Source organism: Stegastes partitus, unplaced genomic scaffold, assembly GCF_000690725.1.
Source record: "Stegastes partitus isolate 25-593 unplaced genomic scaffold, Stegastes_partitus-1.0.2 Scaffold104, whole genome shotgun sequence".
Classification (NCBI taxonomy): Eukaryota; Metazoa; Chordata; class Actinopteri; family Pomacentridae; genus Stegastes; species Stegastes partitus.
In genome coordinates this window covers 1-17,901 of record NW_007577835.1, presented here as the reverse complement: position 1 = coordinate 17,901, position 17,901 = coordinate 1, and the positions used below count along the sequence as shown (strand labels likewise).

The following is a 17,901-nucleotide window of genomic DNA, read 5'->3' as shown; positions in this document are numbered from 1 at the left end:
AAATATTTGGCATTTAAGAGATTTAATGTGGATAATGTAGGGAAGAACCAAAATCTGCAAAAGACAATTTTTGTTTTCATTTCGCGTGAGTTGATTTTGTTATCGTTTGCTCACAATTTTCAACCCAGCTTTACAGACCTATTATAGCAGCAGATACTTTGACTTGTCATAGCACTGGGAAGCACAGACGTTACTAATTACATTAACAACAGCTCAGTTCCATGTAAACAGCTCAGTAAAGCATGCCTGTGAAGGAGCAGCCATGTATGAGCACACAGATATTATTTCCACCTGTGCCTCCACTGCAGTCTTAGTGCCCCAGAAAAACAAACAACACACACGTTCAATTACTGTTTTCTTTATTAGGTTCACTATTTTGTACATAACAAGACAGCATGGGTTTAATCAACAATATAGACATTTCTGGCTGGAGAGAATCAGTAGAGCTCGTCTCTTTATACATCAGATGACCTGAGGAGAGAAAAACAAAACCTCTTTTCAACTACAAGCAACGTACAATATCATTCATGATCTACTGCACAGCCAGAGAAGGTCAGCATCAAAATACTGGCACTGGACAGCATTAGTTATTTACACCTGAAAGAGGCCCGTTATAGCTTTTATGGTGCAGTCTCACCTGGAACGTCTATAACTTGTCAATTCCCAGCTCTTCTGGTGTTGAGATGCCAAGTTCTGCGAGGGTGGGCTTCAGCTCCTGGATCACATAGGGATAGATGTCTTTGTGGGGGCCTGCTTTGTCCTGGAAATGAGAACAAAATCCCAGCAAAGATGAAAAGTTGATCACAGACCATACTTGCAAACCCAGGCAGTTAAGTCATCATCAGTCTCAAACAATAGGGTCTAGATATCAGCCTCCCTCTAGCAGTGTCCTTTTATTTTTCTTCTGTACTTTGGTTTTTCATTCTCCTTCAAGTTCTGGTTCGAAATCTGTTAAGAGTTGCACCGCTTCAACAAAACAAAGTCCCACAAAAGCATGATGTCGACACTGAGGCCAGTGTTACACTTAACGCCAGACAGAAATTCTGTCATTTGCCAAAGTTTGCGAGAGCCAGTCGGTGCATGCATGGATCACATAAACACAAATCTACTGCACCTGTATGGCACCGCGTCCTCCCAGTGAACTAAAGTAGTATGACTAGAACAACTACGTGCCCATGGTGTCCGCAGCTGTCCGTGTGCAAGCCCGCAAGGGGTTTATAATCCTGGCTTAAGTGAACCTATGAAGGGAATGTCACTCACCTTGACAGCCTCAAGGATGCGGATGGCGCTGGCCAGGTCGTTCAGTCTCCGACAAGCTCTTAGTGCTGAATCCAGGATCTTGGGTTCAGGTACCAGGTCATACCCGATCAGGGTGTTCATGCCTTCAGGATAAAATGGTTGGAAAAAGGCCCATTAGTTAATAGAAGCAGCAATATACTTTAAAGTGACATTATTGCTTAATGCTCTTATCATGATTCCCAAATGAAGTCAAATGGGAACCATGACAATGACAAAACTAGGAAATTCTAACAGAAACAATAGGGAGAGGTGGGCAGCTTCATCATCGAGTGAATAACATCAATCCAGTCACCTTTCCTCAGCTCCCAGGCATCGATGTCAGGTTTGCTGAAGTAAGTGACCCAACGGGAATCGAACTCCTCATCCGTCTCCGCCTTGCCATGAGAGTAACATCTGGAGGCCAGAGGAGCTGGAAAAAAAATGAGCCAGACACTGACTTTTAAATACTAGTGACGATGCAATAACTAAGTATAGCTTCTGTAAAAATAGAAGTACATCCATCCATTATCTATATTGTAGAGGGTTGCGTGGGAGCTGGAGCATATCCCAGCTGAGTTAAAGCGAAAGGCAGAGTACACCCAGTACAGGCCAATATAAGTACATGAGGTATAGAAATATAAAAAAAAAACCTTCTACAAAACCTATTTAATCATCTAACAAAAGAGACCGAATACAAGCAGGAGTACAGTAACTTCACCTGAATGAAAAACAACCTACAACTGACCTAATTTTGATGTAAATGAGTAAATATTTACATAAACAAGATTATGAAGTTGACCAGTCGTTGTGGGCCGGTCTGTGTCTTTTCTACAGATATCCTACATGACTGTTTACACAAGTAAGACAAATACCGCACACCATTATTCAGACATACAGTAGCACGGCAGCACTTCTAACCTCATGAGCACGCTGTACAATTTTGCATCTACAACAAACTGAAGAAAACACCTGTAGTAAATATGAAACAAAGCGTGCGTCTTTCTGGCAAGGTGCACAGCCATTAAATGCTTTGAGGAAGTAAAGTCAGGACAGAGTTTGGCTCGGGTGGCTGATCCTGTGTGTGAATTCCATTTAGGCAATAAACTTGAAGTACAACGAGGTTGCTTTCAGTTTTTTTTTTTTTAAACACACAGTGGTTAGTTGTGTGACTTCCTCAACACGTACACATCTAATTCAACAACATGAAATGAAATCCACACAGCATATATAAATACCATACGCTGCATACTTGTAAAGTATTGCATTTATTATTTATCATGCATAACTATAATGTCATATCCGAACACATATCTGAATAAGAGCTGAAGTAATAACAGATCCCAGTTTTATTAGTACAATAAATCCAAGTTCATCAACTCATCACCAACACTTGCAGCTACAAATACACTTATCTGGAGGATATTGTAAAAAACTTATAAATACATATATACTTTTTTTGTAGACTAACAAGCGTGAATGACACAGTCGTGACCTAGTCTGCACAGACACACACATACTGTAAGCTAGCTACAGTTGACCTGAGCAGGGAGTTCAGGTCAGGTAATTTGACAGAATACCAGCATCAGATCAGATCAGTAGCACAATTATTCAAAACGTCCGCAGTAAGCTCAGTGCAAAAGGTAACTATATCACCAAGAACAAACTAAATGACATGTTCTAAGTTAGCTTCAGACATTACAGCGTGTTGATAAGAGCTGCGTCTGGACTGCGGTCACTGACACTCTCGAACAAAGTAAGGAGGGTCATCGCAAGGTCGTGACTTTTTCGTTAAAATTCAGTTCGCGCCTTGTCATTTAAATTACAATACGAGAGGCTTACATACAAGACGATTTTAATTACAGGCCCACAAGGACAGCAACTCACCAAAACAATTCAATGTCACCCCCTGTTAGCATTTAGCTACACAGACGCACAGAGCAGCGGCTAAGCTAGGTGGCTAGCCGACAAAGCGTATTGCAGTCAACGTTATGACAAGAGGCGAGTCATTTTCGAGCCAGGTGTAAAGCGGACAGTCCTACCTGAGTAGCAGGGTCGTGACCGAGCCAGACTCCGGGCCCCGGAGGCTGACAGGCGGATAACGGCTTGGAACATGTTACCGCAGTGGCTGCTAACCGTCCTGTGTCTGCTAAAGAGGGAGACTATGGACGGAAACACACGAAGAGGCCGGCGAGGGTCACGTGACTGACGGAGATAGCCGAACGCCTCGTCGACCAAGCCGCTAATAGGCAAGTTGCTTAATGATAATCCCTCTGCGATGATTTAGCAATACCATCTCTGAAACCTAATTTTAAACTTCATTTTTCTGGCACATTTGTTTATTGCTGTGTTTGTTACTCATGTAGAATATAAAGTAATGAAGGAATAAATACATGGTCAGTTTGAGACCTAGAAGCACTGAGTAGGATTGAGGTCAAAATTAGCCTTGACCTTAATTGGCTGACTGAGGCCTCCAGACTAAATTAAACAGAAATACTAATTACTCAGAGTTACCATTGTAGAGATTGACAGTGTAATTATTTAAGATTGCTCGATATTTTAATTTACTTCATAATATTTCCAGAAAGGTGACTGACAAAGGGAATGTAGGGTGTTCACTTGTGGAATCATTTTGTGATAACCCATCATGAGTGTTTTAAAATATAAAAATAAAACTATATTATGAGGCCTGGAATTAGCTTCAAAGCACTCCAAAATGTTGGCTTTTGAAATATCATCAGAGCAACAGCCAAAGTAACTGGTTTGATCACCTCAAGTTTGGTTGATTGTTTGATCGAGTGCTCCTGAATTTTAGCCCGTCATATAAATCATGACTGGGCTAAAACAAGATATTTAAGGATGACATATTGGATTTTGGGAACCACAGATCAACATTTTTGATCATGTTCAGACATTTCACAGAGCAAACAACTAATCAGTTCATCTAGGAAACACTAGACAGATGAGTAGAAAGGGGAAATAATCCTTGTTTGCAGCCCATTCAGACTCCTCAAGGCTACTTTTTGATGCAAGAAATCTCAAACCAAAACTGAAATGATCCTGATGACATTATTGGGGAAGAAAGTTCTTAAGGAGCCACAAAAGACATTAAAACTGTTTTCACAAGGTGTGTATTGAACCTCTCATGGTGCCTAAACTGAACTTCATGAGTAAAACTGGTGGTAACTTTATTGTCCAGCTAAAAACAGAAGTGCAGTGCAAAGACTCAAAATACCAGCAGAGGGAGCTGTAGGTTTAAAAAGACATTCTTGATCACTCTGACTACATTATGGGCTACAGTAAACAAGAAGAAAAGGTTTGTTTCATTTGCTGGTTCTGCAGTAAATAACTTGGGAAATAAGTGCACATAACAGGAGTTAATTCTGAAATATAAATATTTTGCCATTAAACTAGATGAGATGTAAGTGTTCTTAGTTTAATAATTGCAATGGTAAGATTCAACCATTTTATGTTTCTTCTTTCTGTGTGTGTTCATACACACAACATGCATGCACAGGGCTGTGTAATGGATGTAATGAAGGTATGGTGGATTACCCTGCCGTGCGTGTGTGTGTCTGTTGTTGATTCAAGTTTGTGTGAGTGTGTGTCAGTGTTCTTAGTGACGTGGTAAACTCTAATCCGCCCTAAGCCCAGGGCACCACAGTGGATGTCCATTAGTGTAATGTGCTGCTGCACATCATTCCTTCTCCGTCTCTTCCTGTCTCTTTCTCTCTCTCTATCTGAGCGAGGCTTTTATTCTCCTCAGTGTCTGCTACACATTAGAGCTTTAAATATCCATGTTGACGTTGCATGTTTTAGCCATTTAGACCTCTGACCTCCCCGTGGAGCAGCGCAAGAAAAAAACACAGTTCCTTTAATTGGATTATATTACATTTGTGGTCCCTTGTGAATTGTAGCATTGTTACGATGGTAACATCACCTGCAAAGATATCTTCACAGGCTGAGTAAAGCGACCGTAACGTTTCATTTTCTTATGTAAAGCCGGTCACATGACTCTGTGTGGAGCATCGGCATTCAAGACCTCTTTAAAAACTGGATCATACAACACAACATGAAATATGAGTTTAAATAAGTGAGATGAGATATCCTGGATCATAAAAGTGAAAGAAAAACAAGGTTTTTGAGAGCGTGGAAATACTTTGCTTACAAGTTTTTTGGCCTTTTTTGCCTTTATTTGATAGGAAAGTCGAACAAGAGACAGTAAAGTGGGAGAGAAGAATGGGGGAAGGACCTGCAGAAAAGGGCCATGAATAGAACTTGAACCCATGACCTCTGCATCAGGGACTATAGCCGCTGAACACGGGACACCAGCTCAACCAGCTGAGCGATCGCAGTGCCTGTTTACATGATTTTAAAGGTATTGCTGTATTCTCCGATATGTGCCCTCACTTAGATCTCTGCCTTCTATCCACTTAATTAAAACGCTGCCATGTAGAAATGAAAAAGCTCACTCCTATCAATCACTACAGGCTTTATCTCTTATCCCAGCATGCTGTCACATGCTCCTGCCACCATTTAATATACACCTTCGCTACATTACTGTGGCTCTGATCTTTGCATCACAATGTTTTTTGAGGGCATCCTCAATGTCAAGCATAAATTGTTCATTATTCTGCACATTAAATAAATATAGAATCTCAAACTGCTACTGGAGCCATAAAAACAACTCCAACAGCCAGTTTAGGTGCTGAGTTGTAAATAAAGTAACCCTGCTGACACTGTTATAGTGCCATGACTTCACACAATTTTCTCCCCACATTCCCCGTCGGTGTCATAAAAACAGACAGGAGGCTCAGTTTGATTCTACAGTTATGATGGTTTTATTGGCATTTTCCAAGGTATTATTTTACAGTGATGGTCACAGTCTGGAAAGGTAAAGAGACATGAAACAAAGAGTGGCACTATTGCAGATAAATACGGGCCTCTCCTCTGTGTGGCCTACATATGTAGCATGCGGTTGCCATGTTAGGATATTTTTGCCTGGATAAATGAATTATTCAGTGTTTGCTAGCAGCGGATGCACATGCATAACACACTTAAAGGACTACTTCATATTGCAAGGGTTGAATCATGGACAAATCGCGGCCTGGGATGTGAGGAGGTCGTTGACCTCACTGTGACTGTAATGGTTGAATTGATTGCTGTTGAACTCTGACCTCCTGCAAAGCTTCACCTCCTTTCACGATCACATGTTAGCTTTTGTGGCCTAATATTTATCTGCTGTTCAGACCATAAACACATACACACTGAACCTTGTGATACAAATATGTGGATTTAATAAATCACAATGTATCAATCAAATATCCAGCCTTTGCTTTTGAGTGGTCAGATTTAGCTCCCTGAGGAAAATAGTTTACAATCTATGGCATCAAATTGTTTTAATACTGCTCCATTAACAGAGTTAGTACAATACTGGTGCATGGTAATGACCAAGAAGCCATGTTTTTATCTGAATGGCCCAAATTCTTATCCATCGTCGGAGCAGCTCCACATCTACATGAAATGACTTTGTATTTTAACAGTGGCCTTGGTAATAAGCTGTATGTTCACTATATTCACGGCAAATCACTGTGGCCTTATCATGTAGCATCACAACATCGTAACTGATGAATACACAGTGTGTCTTACATGGACAACACCAGAAAACTGACATGTGGAAAGGACATCTTGGAAACGAGGTGTACATACAGTTTATATTACACATAGACTTTTAAAAAAAAGGAAGAGTGATGAAGAAAACAGGACAAGTGATCTAAATCACTGAAGCCATTAAAGAAGCACTATGTACAGCGTGGGAAGAGTTGGAGTGGGCGTCATGTAACGGAACTATTATTTCTTAACAAAATCAAAAGAGCGACATCACAGAACAGCACTGACAACAAGGGTTGGAAGGAACAGGGTTTTAGTGACGGGCAGAAATGGGAGGGCAGCGGAGGGATGTAAGATATGTGCATGTGTGCAAACCTCTACCAGTATCACAATAAAAGCATGATTTTTGCGGCGCCTGCTGTCGAGCAAAGGATGTGGGCGCCGGGCGTTGGTGCTGGGGGCTGGGTTCGGTCGGTGTTGTTGTTAATAGGGTGACTGGGGCTGAATGGGGATGAAAGCACTTTTCGCTGCAGCTTAGCCACTGCCCAACATCTTTGTAGCACGCTGGTTGGCCTCATCAATCCTGGTCTTGTTGGAATCAGCCTGGAAGAGGAAAGCAGCAGGTGTTAGAGAGCTCAGCTACCAGTCAGGAGAAAGTGTAAAAAACAGTGATGAAGACACACATACTGAACTGACAGGCAAACTATACCATTAGAATGTTTAACACCCAGATTTTCATCCCTGGCGTGCGAATCAGATGTCCTCCATTAGTGTGTCAAACCTAAATCTGCTCAGAATCAGCACAGCTTCATCCGCTAATGGTGAGCCGGTAATCCATGCTACATATCAGCTAAATACCATATTCTGTATATTAGCTACGTTTTTTTTATCTGTTGCGTTTTGTTTATGTAATTATCCACAATTCTGGTAATACTGGGTTACAACTACAACCTCTGATTTTAGCTAAATGTGCAAATCCACTCACATTCTTGTAGCCCCGTAGCTGTCCATACTTTCTCCTGTAGCTTCATGTTGTTAATAATTTGGAGCATCACATGTCCATTTTGGATTAATCTTTATGCTGCTTCTCCAACAATGAAGAGAAACTGTTTTCCACTGAAGCTGTGTTCCAAGTCAAACTAACTTCCCTCAGTCAGCATGTCCACTATAGAACAGTAACGCGGCAGCTACATCATGGACCCTGTCCCACCAAATAAACTGCAGCGTTCTTCATGGTGGTGGTATAAATATTGTACAGTACCTTCTCCATGATCCTGTCGATCTGGCGGTTCTGCGTGTCGATCTCCTGGCCCATGTCCAGGGCCATGTGACGCAGATTGCCAATGATCCCGCCCACCTGCTCCAGGTTCTCGTCCATCTCATTCTCCCGGGCGTCATCCGTTACCCTAGAACACACAAGACGGGGAAGTGCAACTGTTTATTGGCCAAAAATGACCTTGGAGATATTGTTGTCACCTGTGCTGGAAATCAGTCCACTGTGCAGACACAAGAAGTTTCAAATGATACAGATGTCAGATGTTGGGACATCTCAGGATAAACTAACAAGCTATTCTGATCACTGGCCAGATTGTGTCTATCAACCACACAACCTGCTCTGTTGCTATCAGACATCTGTTTTCAGGGAACTAAAAAAATCAAAAGCAGGAATAACTCTGATGAGTCCGTTGGATCCACAAGGCTTGAACAATATATATTAAAACGTTACTGACAGCCATTTAAAAAAAAAAATTTTGTCAAGAAGTGAAATTATGACATAGAGCTATTGTATGTACTGTGAAGGCTTTTGAGCTGATGTAGGTTGAATGTGTGTTTTGGTAGTTGCGTGCCGAGTCCTTTTGTGAGCATGAATGTGATGCGTTTCTGTCATTGAAGTATTGTTAGAATATTAATGGTGACCCCTGGAAGAGAAGCTACCGGTGCAGTACAGTGGCTAAAGAGGATCGAAATCAAAACAAACAAAAACAACCTGAGGGCCAGAACCCTCCCATGGGTCACAAGATAGATTTGGGGGGTTGCAGGATGATTATCTCTGTGAACTCCAAGCAGACATTTTTAGTACAACCATGGCTAGAAGCAAAGAGAACTAAAAATGTCTTTTGTGCAGTACGACAGAAATAATATATCATCAAAAAGAAAGAAAAAAGTTGAATTGTTTTAATTGCGTATTTTACAAAATTGGAAAAACTTCAGCATGTACAGCATGTTTCCAGTGCTGGGTTCCACATACCATAGATATTTAGATATATTATGTAGATATATTATCTACAATCTCTGCACATCAACTACAGAAATACATTTCACTGTGCCGAATGTGACCCCAACAACTCCCTCCTCTGTATATGGACCTTGATCTGTGCTGCATTTATTTTATTGATCACGTATGTGTTATTTTCCTCTCAGTCTCTCTAATTTGTTTCCATTTTTGTGTCCCTTATGCTCTGTGTAAACACAGCCTGCAGTTCACTTGAAAAGACAGAGTTTTGTGTCATGTGATGATGTGATGAGTCACTTGAGACTTTTTGGTTGAACTAAGGCTTATTTATTTATTTTTTTGTACAGAATCTTCTCAGTGCAAACAAATAATTTGGACACGTTTTTAAAATGAGAAAAGCAAAGATCTGATTACTTTTCCTGCTGGAGCCATACATGACATACGATGAGTTCAGGAGCCGTTGCAAAGGATCACAAGTCATAAAGATGAGAAACCAGAGTCATGCCACTGGTTTCACCAAAGTTCAAACTGTTGCTCCAGTGAGGATTGTTGTTTTTTATCTTATATGAAATGACTGCAACACACTGCATTAACTTTTACTACTTATTGTTGTAGACTGCTTCGTCCCTCTGCTCTTACACATACAAGTGAAGTGCAGTAAAATTGTATCCATTCTTCAGAGAAAACGTTGTTGTTGGATGGGCAAATTTGCATGACAACACAAGTGTACTGGTCTGTTGTCCAAAAAGAGAAAAGTTACTTTAACCTTTTAAGACCCAAGCTCTTGTCCTATATGCATGTTTTTTTATTCCTAAATGCTATTAGATCTGATCAAATAGCAAATAAAAAATATAACAGAAATGAACAAAAAAATATACAAATATAAATAAATAACAATAAAGTAATAATAATAATAATAAAATAATACATATAAAAACAAATTCAAAAAACTTAACTACTGTGGTAATATAAGCCAAAATGTGATGTCCATGCAGGTCTTAGGAGGTTAAAAGTCAAATGTTGAACCAATTCCAGGCTAAATCTCATGTGACATTACGTATTTATGGATGTAAACAGTATCACAAACTCAAAGATATTCGACAACATATCTAAGCATCTATATACACACACAGAAACAAGCAAGCCGCCCACACACACACACACACACACACACACACATGAACACGAACACGAACACGAACACACACTGACGCACACAGTGGCACGCGTAAACCAACACCTACACACACACATATATGCTTACCTGCGGATGAAGCCCCCACTGATGGCCATCTGTTCGCGCTCGTCCACCACTCGAGCCCCCGGCTGGCTGTTCACCACTCCATCCTGGTTGGCTCCCCAGGCCTGGCCCCCGCCCTTAATCCTACCACACACACATTTCAGTCAGGGACACTGTCGCTGCTTGTGAGTCTTTGTGAATATTGCTGTGCATATTTGTGAACTGTTTTGTGAATGTGAAGTGTAGGTGAGCCAGTGTGTGTATATGTGTGTGTGTGAGTGTGTCCATGCAGTTTTACTACATGCATGTTTTTTTTTTTTGCGATTCACTATCAAAACATATACATGAATATATGTTTAGAATGCAATGCAAACATGAGGTCGGGCCAATTAGTCGACTAGAAGCAACATGCCACGTATGATAAAGTTCCATACATGCAGTTTGTTAGTGAATAATTGATCCAGCATGCAGATCAATTGAATCAAAACACAATAAGCTCACACGTGTGCCTTCTGTGAGAGAAATCAGAGCTGAGAAAACCCTCTCCCACAAGCAAATACAAAGAGCACAAACACAGAACACAATAAGCAGACTCCAGACAGAGGAGACACCAACACACACACACACACACAGATACACAAACATGCAGTGAGACAACACGCAAGGCAGAAACATATTACACACTGTTTGACATGGGAAAGGGAAACATGTAAAGAGGAACAGGATCAGATATATGCTGTATCTATTGAAAGAAAGCTGTCCAGTTAGATTCAGTGTGGTGAAAAAAACAACCAAAAGGAAAAAAACAAAAACAAAATCAGTGATCATTTTGCATGGAAGACTAGCTGTGATGAGCCCTTCATTTCATCTGGATGGATAGATCTGTGGGATGATAGACTGCATTCAGTCAAATAAGCAAATGTAATTCTTAGCGTTTGTTTCATGATGCTTGGAGTATCTGATAGGTGAAGGCCTCCACTGAGGACAACGCAGTGAATCAGGTTCATTTTGCTCCGTTTCCAATGAGTGACGCTCATTTTGCGTCTCACAGCGTTGTCTTGAGGTGGTGCATGACACCCATCAGGTGCTCCAGTCAGGCTAGAACAACAAGCAAGAATTATTTTCTTCATGCTATTTGACCCGGGGCTGCCATATACAGAATCTAGATCCAATGAAACACATGACGTAACCACAGGATTACATAACAAGTGGTTCATGAAAGGGAGGACCAAAGAGCTATAGAATATACAAGATCTCAACCCAAAACAATGCCGTCTGGAAGCACTGCCAAGGTGTACCAAACAGATGTGGCAAACACCTAATAGAAACAAACTATTCATCCAAAATCAAGTTGTGGCTATTTAAAAAAACAAACAACCTGGCAACTTATCCTAGAAAATGATTACTAATACAACAGATTAGCTGTATTTGTTAGAGTCAAGATCCTTACTTAGAGGTCAGATATAAAACAGATAATTTATCTTTGGTTCTGTTTAAGAGAAAAGCTGATTTTAACTAATAAGTGACCTTAAATACAATATGTTGCACGTACTTCCTTTAAGGCATCGTTCTGTCAACCCAACATAGAATATAGCCTGTGATTGTTTTTATTGGGAGGGAGGGTTGTCATTCACTTGTGTTTTCTATAGCTCTGAGATACACAACTACATACAGTACATGTATTACAGGTCCCAAAGTAAAGTAAGCTCAGACATGACTCAGTGGCCATAGTTTGGCTGTTGAGGGCTTCAGAACACATCACACAGGAGTTTGGCAAAACTGGCATTAGGATTCCATCAAAGATTTCAAAGTATTTGAAAATTATTGATTAAAATGGTGTGACCGGATGTTGAGTGTGCTCAGAAAACAAGTTTGCCCAACTCATGTATGATATTTCATTATGTTAGACAGTCTTGAGGGAAAAGAAGCATACACTGTAGTAATAGTCTGTAACCTGAGGGCCAAAAACCAAAGCCGCTCTCACTGCTTCAACATCTATTTTTGTTTGTAAGTGATGAAATAGCAACTATAGTTACAGTCCAGAGAACACCTTGAACTATTAAAAGGTTTGTGTACTGTACTGTCAGTAGAGTAAATAATTCAAAAACACTTAGTAAATCTTTGTACAAAAACCCAAAAAATGACTCTTAAAGGAATAGTTCGACATTCTGGGAAATACGCCTACAGAGTTTGATGAAAGATTGATACCACTCTTGCTCGTGTACACACTAAATAAAGCTGCCAACAGCAGACAGGTAGCTTAGCTTAGCACATCTTAAGCTCACTAATTAACACATTAGAACTAATTTGTTAGTCTGTACAAAAACAGCATCGGCCAGGGAATAGTCCGACACGTAACTTAAACAACAACATGTATTCTTTTCATTCTTTGAGTTGTATATACAATAAACAAACTAAATATAATGTATTAATTAATGAGCTTTTGAGATGCTGGTGGTTAGAGTTTATATACATAGCTTGGCTAGCTGTTTCTCCCTGCTGCCAGTCTATGTGCAAAGCTAAGCTAATGGTCTGCTGGCTCCGCATACATATTGACCATCAATGCTTTCACCTGACTCTCTGCAAAAAAGAAAATAAATGTATTTCTAAAAGTTTAAAGTAGATTTCTGATCTGAATGACTCATTAGATTGTCTGACAGCAAGTACTGGCTGTATATTACTTGTATTTTCTTGATTACAACAGCAGCAAGTTAAAATAAAGTTACACATTTTTGAAAACACATTAAGTGAAAACTTCCAAATTGCTGGAAGTAAGATTCTATCACAATGGAACAAAAGTTTCTACTGATCATTTAAAATACCGCTTTGGTTGAGTGTGTCGCAAGAGCCCCATATAATCAATTAATTTGTGTAAAACATTAAAAAAAAGTCAATATTAATAGGTTATCAATTGGCTACAATGGGGGTAACATTTAAAATGAGCAATGAAGAAGAAGGCAACTAGTTGATTTAGTCTTTGGTTGGGTTGGACTTGCACACAGCATGATGGCTCATGCTGCAGGGTGTCAGGGTGGGTGATTGGGTGGGGTTTACAGGGTTGGTGGGTGCCGTGGCCAAGATCCGTGTGGATGCTGCTACCTGCTGGAAGAGAATCTCTCATCCAATGTGGAATGAAGGGCTTTTGAGGACAACAGCCACTGAGGCTGGCATCGGACCAGTCGTGCACATGTTGTGGTGTGTGTTGTCCATGTACGTACACAATCTTTCACTCGACCTCAGTCTTAATTTAAACAGACAAACACACACACACACTTGTGCATGCGGTGCTGGAGCCTGTTCAGAGAGTGTGTTGTTGTTGTTGTTGTTGTTGTTGTGGCATTAGGCCTGACTGCTCACACCACAGTTCACCATGCTCTACACACCAGAAGCAGGCAGATGGATGGAGAGGCAGGTAGGCAGGCACTGAAACACATGCAGTCAGGCGACACAGGCATCACCTACTTGTTACAGGGACATGAACATAGACCACAGAACTGTCCTAGATTGTTCAAATTCTTTTCTGCATCCTTCATGTCCTTATTGATTTGGTCCATCCCCTCCTCGATGCGCTCCAGTTGTTCTGATTACCAACACATTGTCATTTATCCCAGCAAAAGAACGAAAGCACATGAGAAGAGAAGAGAGGAGGAAGAAGTCGCGGGGGGTGGGTAGGGGAGGAGAGTAGAGAGGGGAGACAAAGGAGAGGAGACAAAAAAAGACATTGACTGTGACAAGAGAGACATCAGACATCACCACCACCACCAGCACTGGACAGGCAAGAGCGCGGAGCTCCTCGCCGGTACCTACTTTTTAATACATGGGCATATCAGACCACAGCATTGTCCTATATCTTTTAAATCTTTCTCGGCCTCCTTCAGGTCTGCGTTCACCTTGTTCATGCCCTCCTCCACACGATCAAGTTGTTCTGGTGAGGACAAAGGCATGAGAGCAGTGAAATAAAATGGACTGGTTCGTCTCGAGGTTGGGCGCGCTACGCTACAGTGCAAGAGGCAGAATGTTTCGGGCTGGGTGCAGAAGGCAAAGCAGGCAACAAGCATTAAGAGCACCTTCGTATTTCTGCTTACACAATGAGTTAAAACGATATTAATCCTAATTTCTCCTCATCTGTACCTTTTAGTGTGACTTTTTTCTTCAGCTTTTGCAGTTTTTTTCCCCCCTACCTCCATCCACAGGGACATAATTCTTTTCTCTGTATTTCATCTGAGTGGCAGTAGCAGTGTGCTTCATCCAGAACCTCATCTGTACATGAATTCTGCCACTTTCACCGTTTGAACACTACTGCATGTCAATGAGAGCAGACATGACAAAGAGAGTTAAAGATGAGAACAAATTTACAGTTGCTCTAATGAGGCAAAGTTCAACGGGTGAAATCAACCCAGACGAGATCCAAAATGAATCGAAAGACAAAGAAAGAGTGGATTTAGAAGAGTCTAAATGGACAGAAACAGCCTAAATGAAACTGTGACAGCGTATTAAAGATAATAAATAAATAAATAAATAAATAAATAAAAACCCTAAAAAAACAAACCATGTAATGAATGACTAAAATAAATGACTGAAAAAGCATCATGTAGGTGCATGAAGACTTGCACATTTCCTTCCTCAGATGGCCAATCCGGTGCAGTGCTATAAAAAGCCCTGATTCAAGGTCAGAGCCTCTCTTTGGCTGGTTAATGGTTATAGGACAGGAGAGCTGTTATCTCCATCAGTGGAGGAGGGCATTCTGTCTCTCAGGAAAAACTCCTCAGGGTTTGATTAGTCACATTGTAATGCAGACAATACAGATGGTCATTTCACACAGCTTCAGTCTCTACAGCGGCTACAATTAGCGATCTCTATCTGAAGCCTGCTGTAACGAAGGGCTTCTGAAGCGTTGTTATGATATGGACCTTAGATTTAATTGTAAAAATGTCAGGGAGAGGTCCACAAAATAAACAAATCTTTATGGTGAGGCAGATCTTAAAAGCTAAATTCTTCCAACACTGTGTTAAACTGAGGAGTTAACCAATGAAGTGCTACAGGAGACAACTAAAAGGCCTTCAGTAATTATCCCACACAAAGTGAAGGATCAAGCAGAGGAGGGCCGTGTGAGGGAGAAAGAGAAATTGTTGATCTTCTCAGCTTTGGACAGGCAGGCCTGACTTAACAACTTGCCTCCTCCCCCCCTCTCTGAGGATTACCCTGGGATGGCCTCCGATGCCCTCCTCTGTCCTGCATAGTGAGTCAAAGTGAGATGAGTTGACTGTGGGTGGAAAAAACTGAAACAGCAGTCTCACGATTAAATGTTTTGTTGACCCATCCATTAAGAAGGGGCCAGACCTCATGCCAGGAAATCTGTGAGACAATGGGAGGAGGGTAAGGTTCCTAGATGGTGTGAAGTGGGTCACTACCTTGAGGGTGCCCAGATGTGAAAGAAGACAAACCACTGCTGTTACAGTTAGTTTTACGCTTTTTAACACTGAATGAAAGGTGAACAATTTAACGTAGACTTGCATTTTAACATTAGCAAGATGCGAGGAAAATGAAGTGGATCCAACTTTAGGCTGGTGTTATACTTTCTATGTCCATGACCATATGAGTCTGTCCAAGTGTGTGAGAGTCCACGCAGGCCTCTCTGCAGACGTCTGCATGTAGCTCGAAAGATCTACCTCACATGTATGGATGGGAGGCGTTCTTAGCTCAAAGCGACAAGACAGCAGTGTACGGGCAGTGGTGTATTTCCTGTGTCCTTGAGGGTCCACCTGAGTCCATGTAACGTACATTTCATCACACCCCAAGTCCACCAGATCAGTTAGCTTGTTTTGTATGGTGGTTTTCTGGTTGGTAACGAAGTCATTATTCTGTTACGCTTGTATTTTAAGTTTTTTCAAGCAGGATAACGTTAGACAAACATAAACAACTCACCTGAATGAAACACTGATGTTGTTTACCTTTATTTCACAATTTTGATTTTAGCTTTTCCAACAGGCGAACACCAGCTTCATATAATGCCAAGAAGGCAGTATTTTTAGATATTTTAGCGTACTATTTCTTAACACCAATCACACCGCAAGGAACATTTAGCTACTTCTTTAAACTTGACAAAACATTACGTTAACACTACATTCTTGAGCAGATAAACATGATAGTTTGTCAAGAAAACAAACGCGTTGATCTTCTGCTGCTGTCTTTTCATTGGCTTATGGACCCTACAGGCTCATACTTGGACCATCTTGCATCTATTACGATGTCACTGGATTTTCTCTTCTCTACCAGTCATAATCTTTCCTGCACACAAGTGTTTTCACCCAAGTGAGGGTACCTGCTGGAACAACTCATATTGTCCTTCTTGGGAGCGAAGCAAACCAGGCAGCCATATTGGCCACAGCTCATGAAGCATCATCTATGCATCATCCGCTTTTGTCCTCCATCACATCCTCTGGCTGTTTATATAAAGAATATCCTGACTCTTAGCTTCACCGCAATCTGTGTAATATATATCTTTAACTGTGTGTTCGACCTGGTAAAATTGATATCACCCACAGCATCGCAAAGAGTCAACATGAAGCCAGATGACACACTGATGGGTGCTACACAGAACAATATTCTGTTGATTGTCTCTGAGTTACTGAGGAGGGTTGATGAATCGCTCTCAGTCTCAGTCCAGAGATGAACTGGTAAAGAGAAAAAATGGATCAACCTAGATCACAATTCATCAATTTAATTCAATTATTGCAGGTCCTATTATTATGAATATAAATCACACCACACTTATTGCGCGGCTGAAAACGTAGCCGAGGAAAGCTGAGTTGACTGAGTCAGAGCTATAATCCATCCGCTCTGACTGTGGGTCTAATTCAGGTCAACATGCATGTAACAGCCGAGCAGGGAGGGACTCATTAGCTGCAGAGAGACCTCCAGCACAGGTAATACATCACTGTATGAAATGACAAATCTCTTCCTATGTGTGACCTGTATGTGTGTGTGTGTGCATGTGTGTGTGTAAAGGGCACAGGGATTAGTCACACCCCAGTTTACTGCTCGACAAGACTGTATTAATTATTACAGCTCACGGCAAGCTATTACACCCAAGTATTTATTTCTGCAATGGCGATATACGAGGAATTCTTGAAGCAAATAACATGTGGAATCTGACAGAGCCTCGAACAGCAAAGGCTGCCATCATCAGTAAACGACAGAGAAGGAAAGAAAAAGAGGGAACAGAGGAAAGAGCTACATCATTATTACAGCCACAGTTACATCCAGATGAAGGCAAAGGAGAAAGAAAAGAGAGGAGGTCAGGAAAACAGCAAAGGAAAGAAGAGAAGGAGCATGAAATAGAGTAAAGGAAAGGAAAGGCAGAGAGGGAGACAGATGGGGGGTCAGGTATAGAGGACATTAGCTCAGAGGCAGAGGTAATTTAAATCTGTGAATTGATTGCTGTCCTGTGATAACAGCAGTGAGCTGTGGCAGCAGTTAGTCTGGGGGGAAGTAGAAGGAAGGAAAGAAGGAAGGAAAGAAGGAAGGAAGAAAGGAAGGAGAG

General features: G+C 41.1%; 2 protein-coding genes across 2 annotated transcripts; both read right to left on the bottom strand.

Moving 5' to 3' along the window:
- Positions 1-342: 342 nt before the first annotated feature.
- cox5ab (cytochrome c oxidase subunit 5Ab) lies at positions 343-3,463 on the bottom strand. Its single transcript, XM_008277636.1, has 5 exons — positions 3,318-3,463; positions 1,592-1,708; positions 1,261-1,382; positions 638-760; positions 343-471 (listed from the first exon to the last, which is right to left on the bottom strand). The coding sequence occupies exons 1-4, from the start codon at positions 3,388-3,390 to the stop codon at positions 647-649; spliced, it is 426 nt and encodes a 141-aa protein (XP_008275858.1). The 5' UTR covers positions 3,391-3,463; the 3' UTR covers positions 343-471; positions 638-646.
- Positions 3,464-6,789: 3,326 nt separating this feature from the next.
- Positions 6,790-14,618, bottom strand: LOC103354331 (synaptosomal-associated protein 25-A-like). The gene is made up of 6 exons (XM_008277657.1): positions 14,540-14,618; positions 14,191-14,283; positions 13,821-13,938; positions 10,383-10,502; positions 8,147-8,291; positions 6,790-7,488 (listed from the first exon to the last, which is right to left on the bottom strand). The coding sequence occupies exons 1-6, from the start codon at positions 14,616-14,618 to the stop codon at positions 7,420-7,422; spliced, it is 624 nt and encodes a 207-aa protein (XP_008275879.1). The 3' UTR covers positions 6,790-7,419.
- Between the last annotated feature and the right edge of the window lie 3,283 nt (positions 14,619-17,901).

Bases quoted from the DNA above. Each gene is read 5' to 3' on its own strand.
- cox5ab (XM_008277636.1), bottom strand. From the start codon at position 3,390: ATGTTCCAAGCCGTTATCCGCCTGTCAGCCTCCGGGGCCCGGAGTCTG. The intron at 1,383-1,591 runs GTGACTGGATTG...TTTATCCTGAAG, and splicing joins TGCCTGGGAGCTGAGGAAAG to GCATGAACACCCTGATCGGG. The intron at 761-1,260 runs GTGAGTGACATT...TCTCATTTCCAG, and splicing joins GCATCCTTGAGGCTGTCAAG to GACAAAGCAGGCCCCCACAA.
- LOC103354331 (XM_008277657.1), bottom strand. From the start codon at position 14,618: ATGAGGTTCTGGATGAAGCACACTGCTACTGCCACTCAGATGAAATAC. The intron at 14,284-14,539 runs GTAGGGGGGAAA...TGTCCTCACCAG, and splicing joins TTATGTCCCTGTGGATGGAG to AACAACTTGATCGTGTGGAG. The intron at 8,292-10,382 runs GTAAGCATATAT...TGTGTGTTCTAG, and splicing joins AGTGGGGGCTTCATCCGCAG to GGTAACGGATGACGCCCGGG.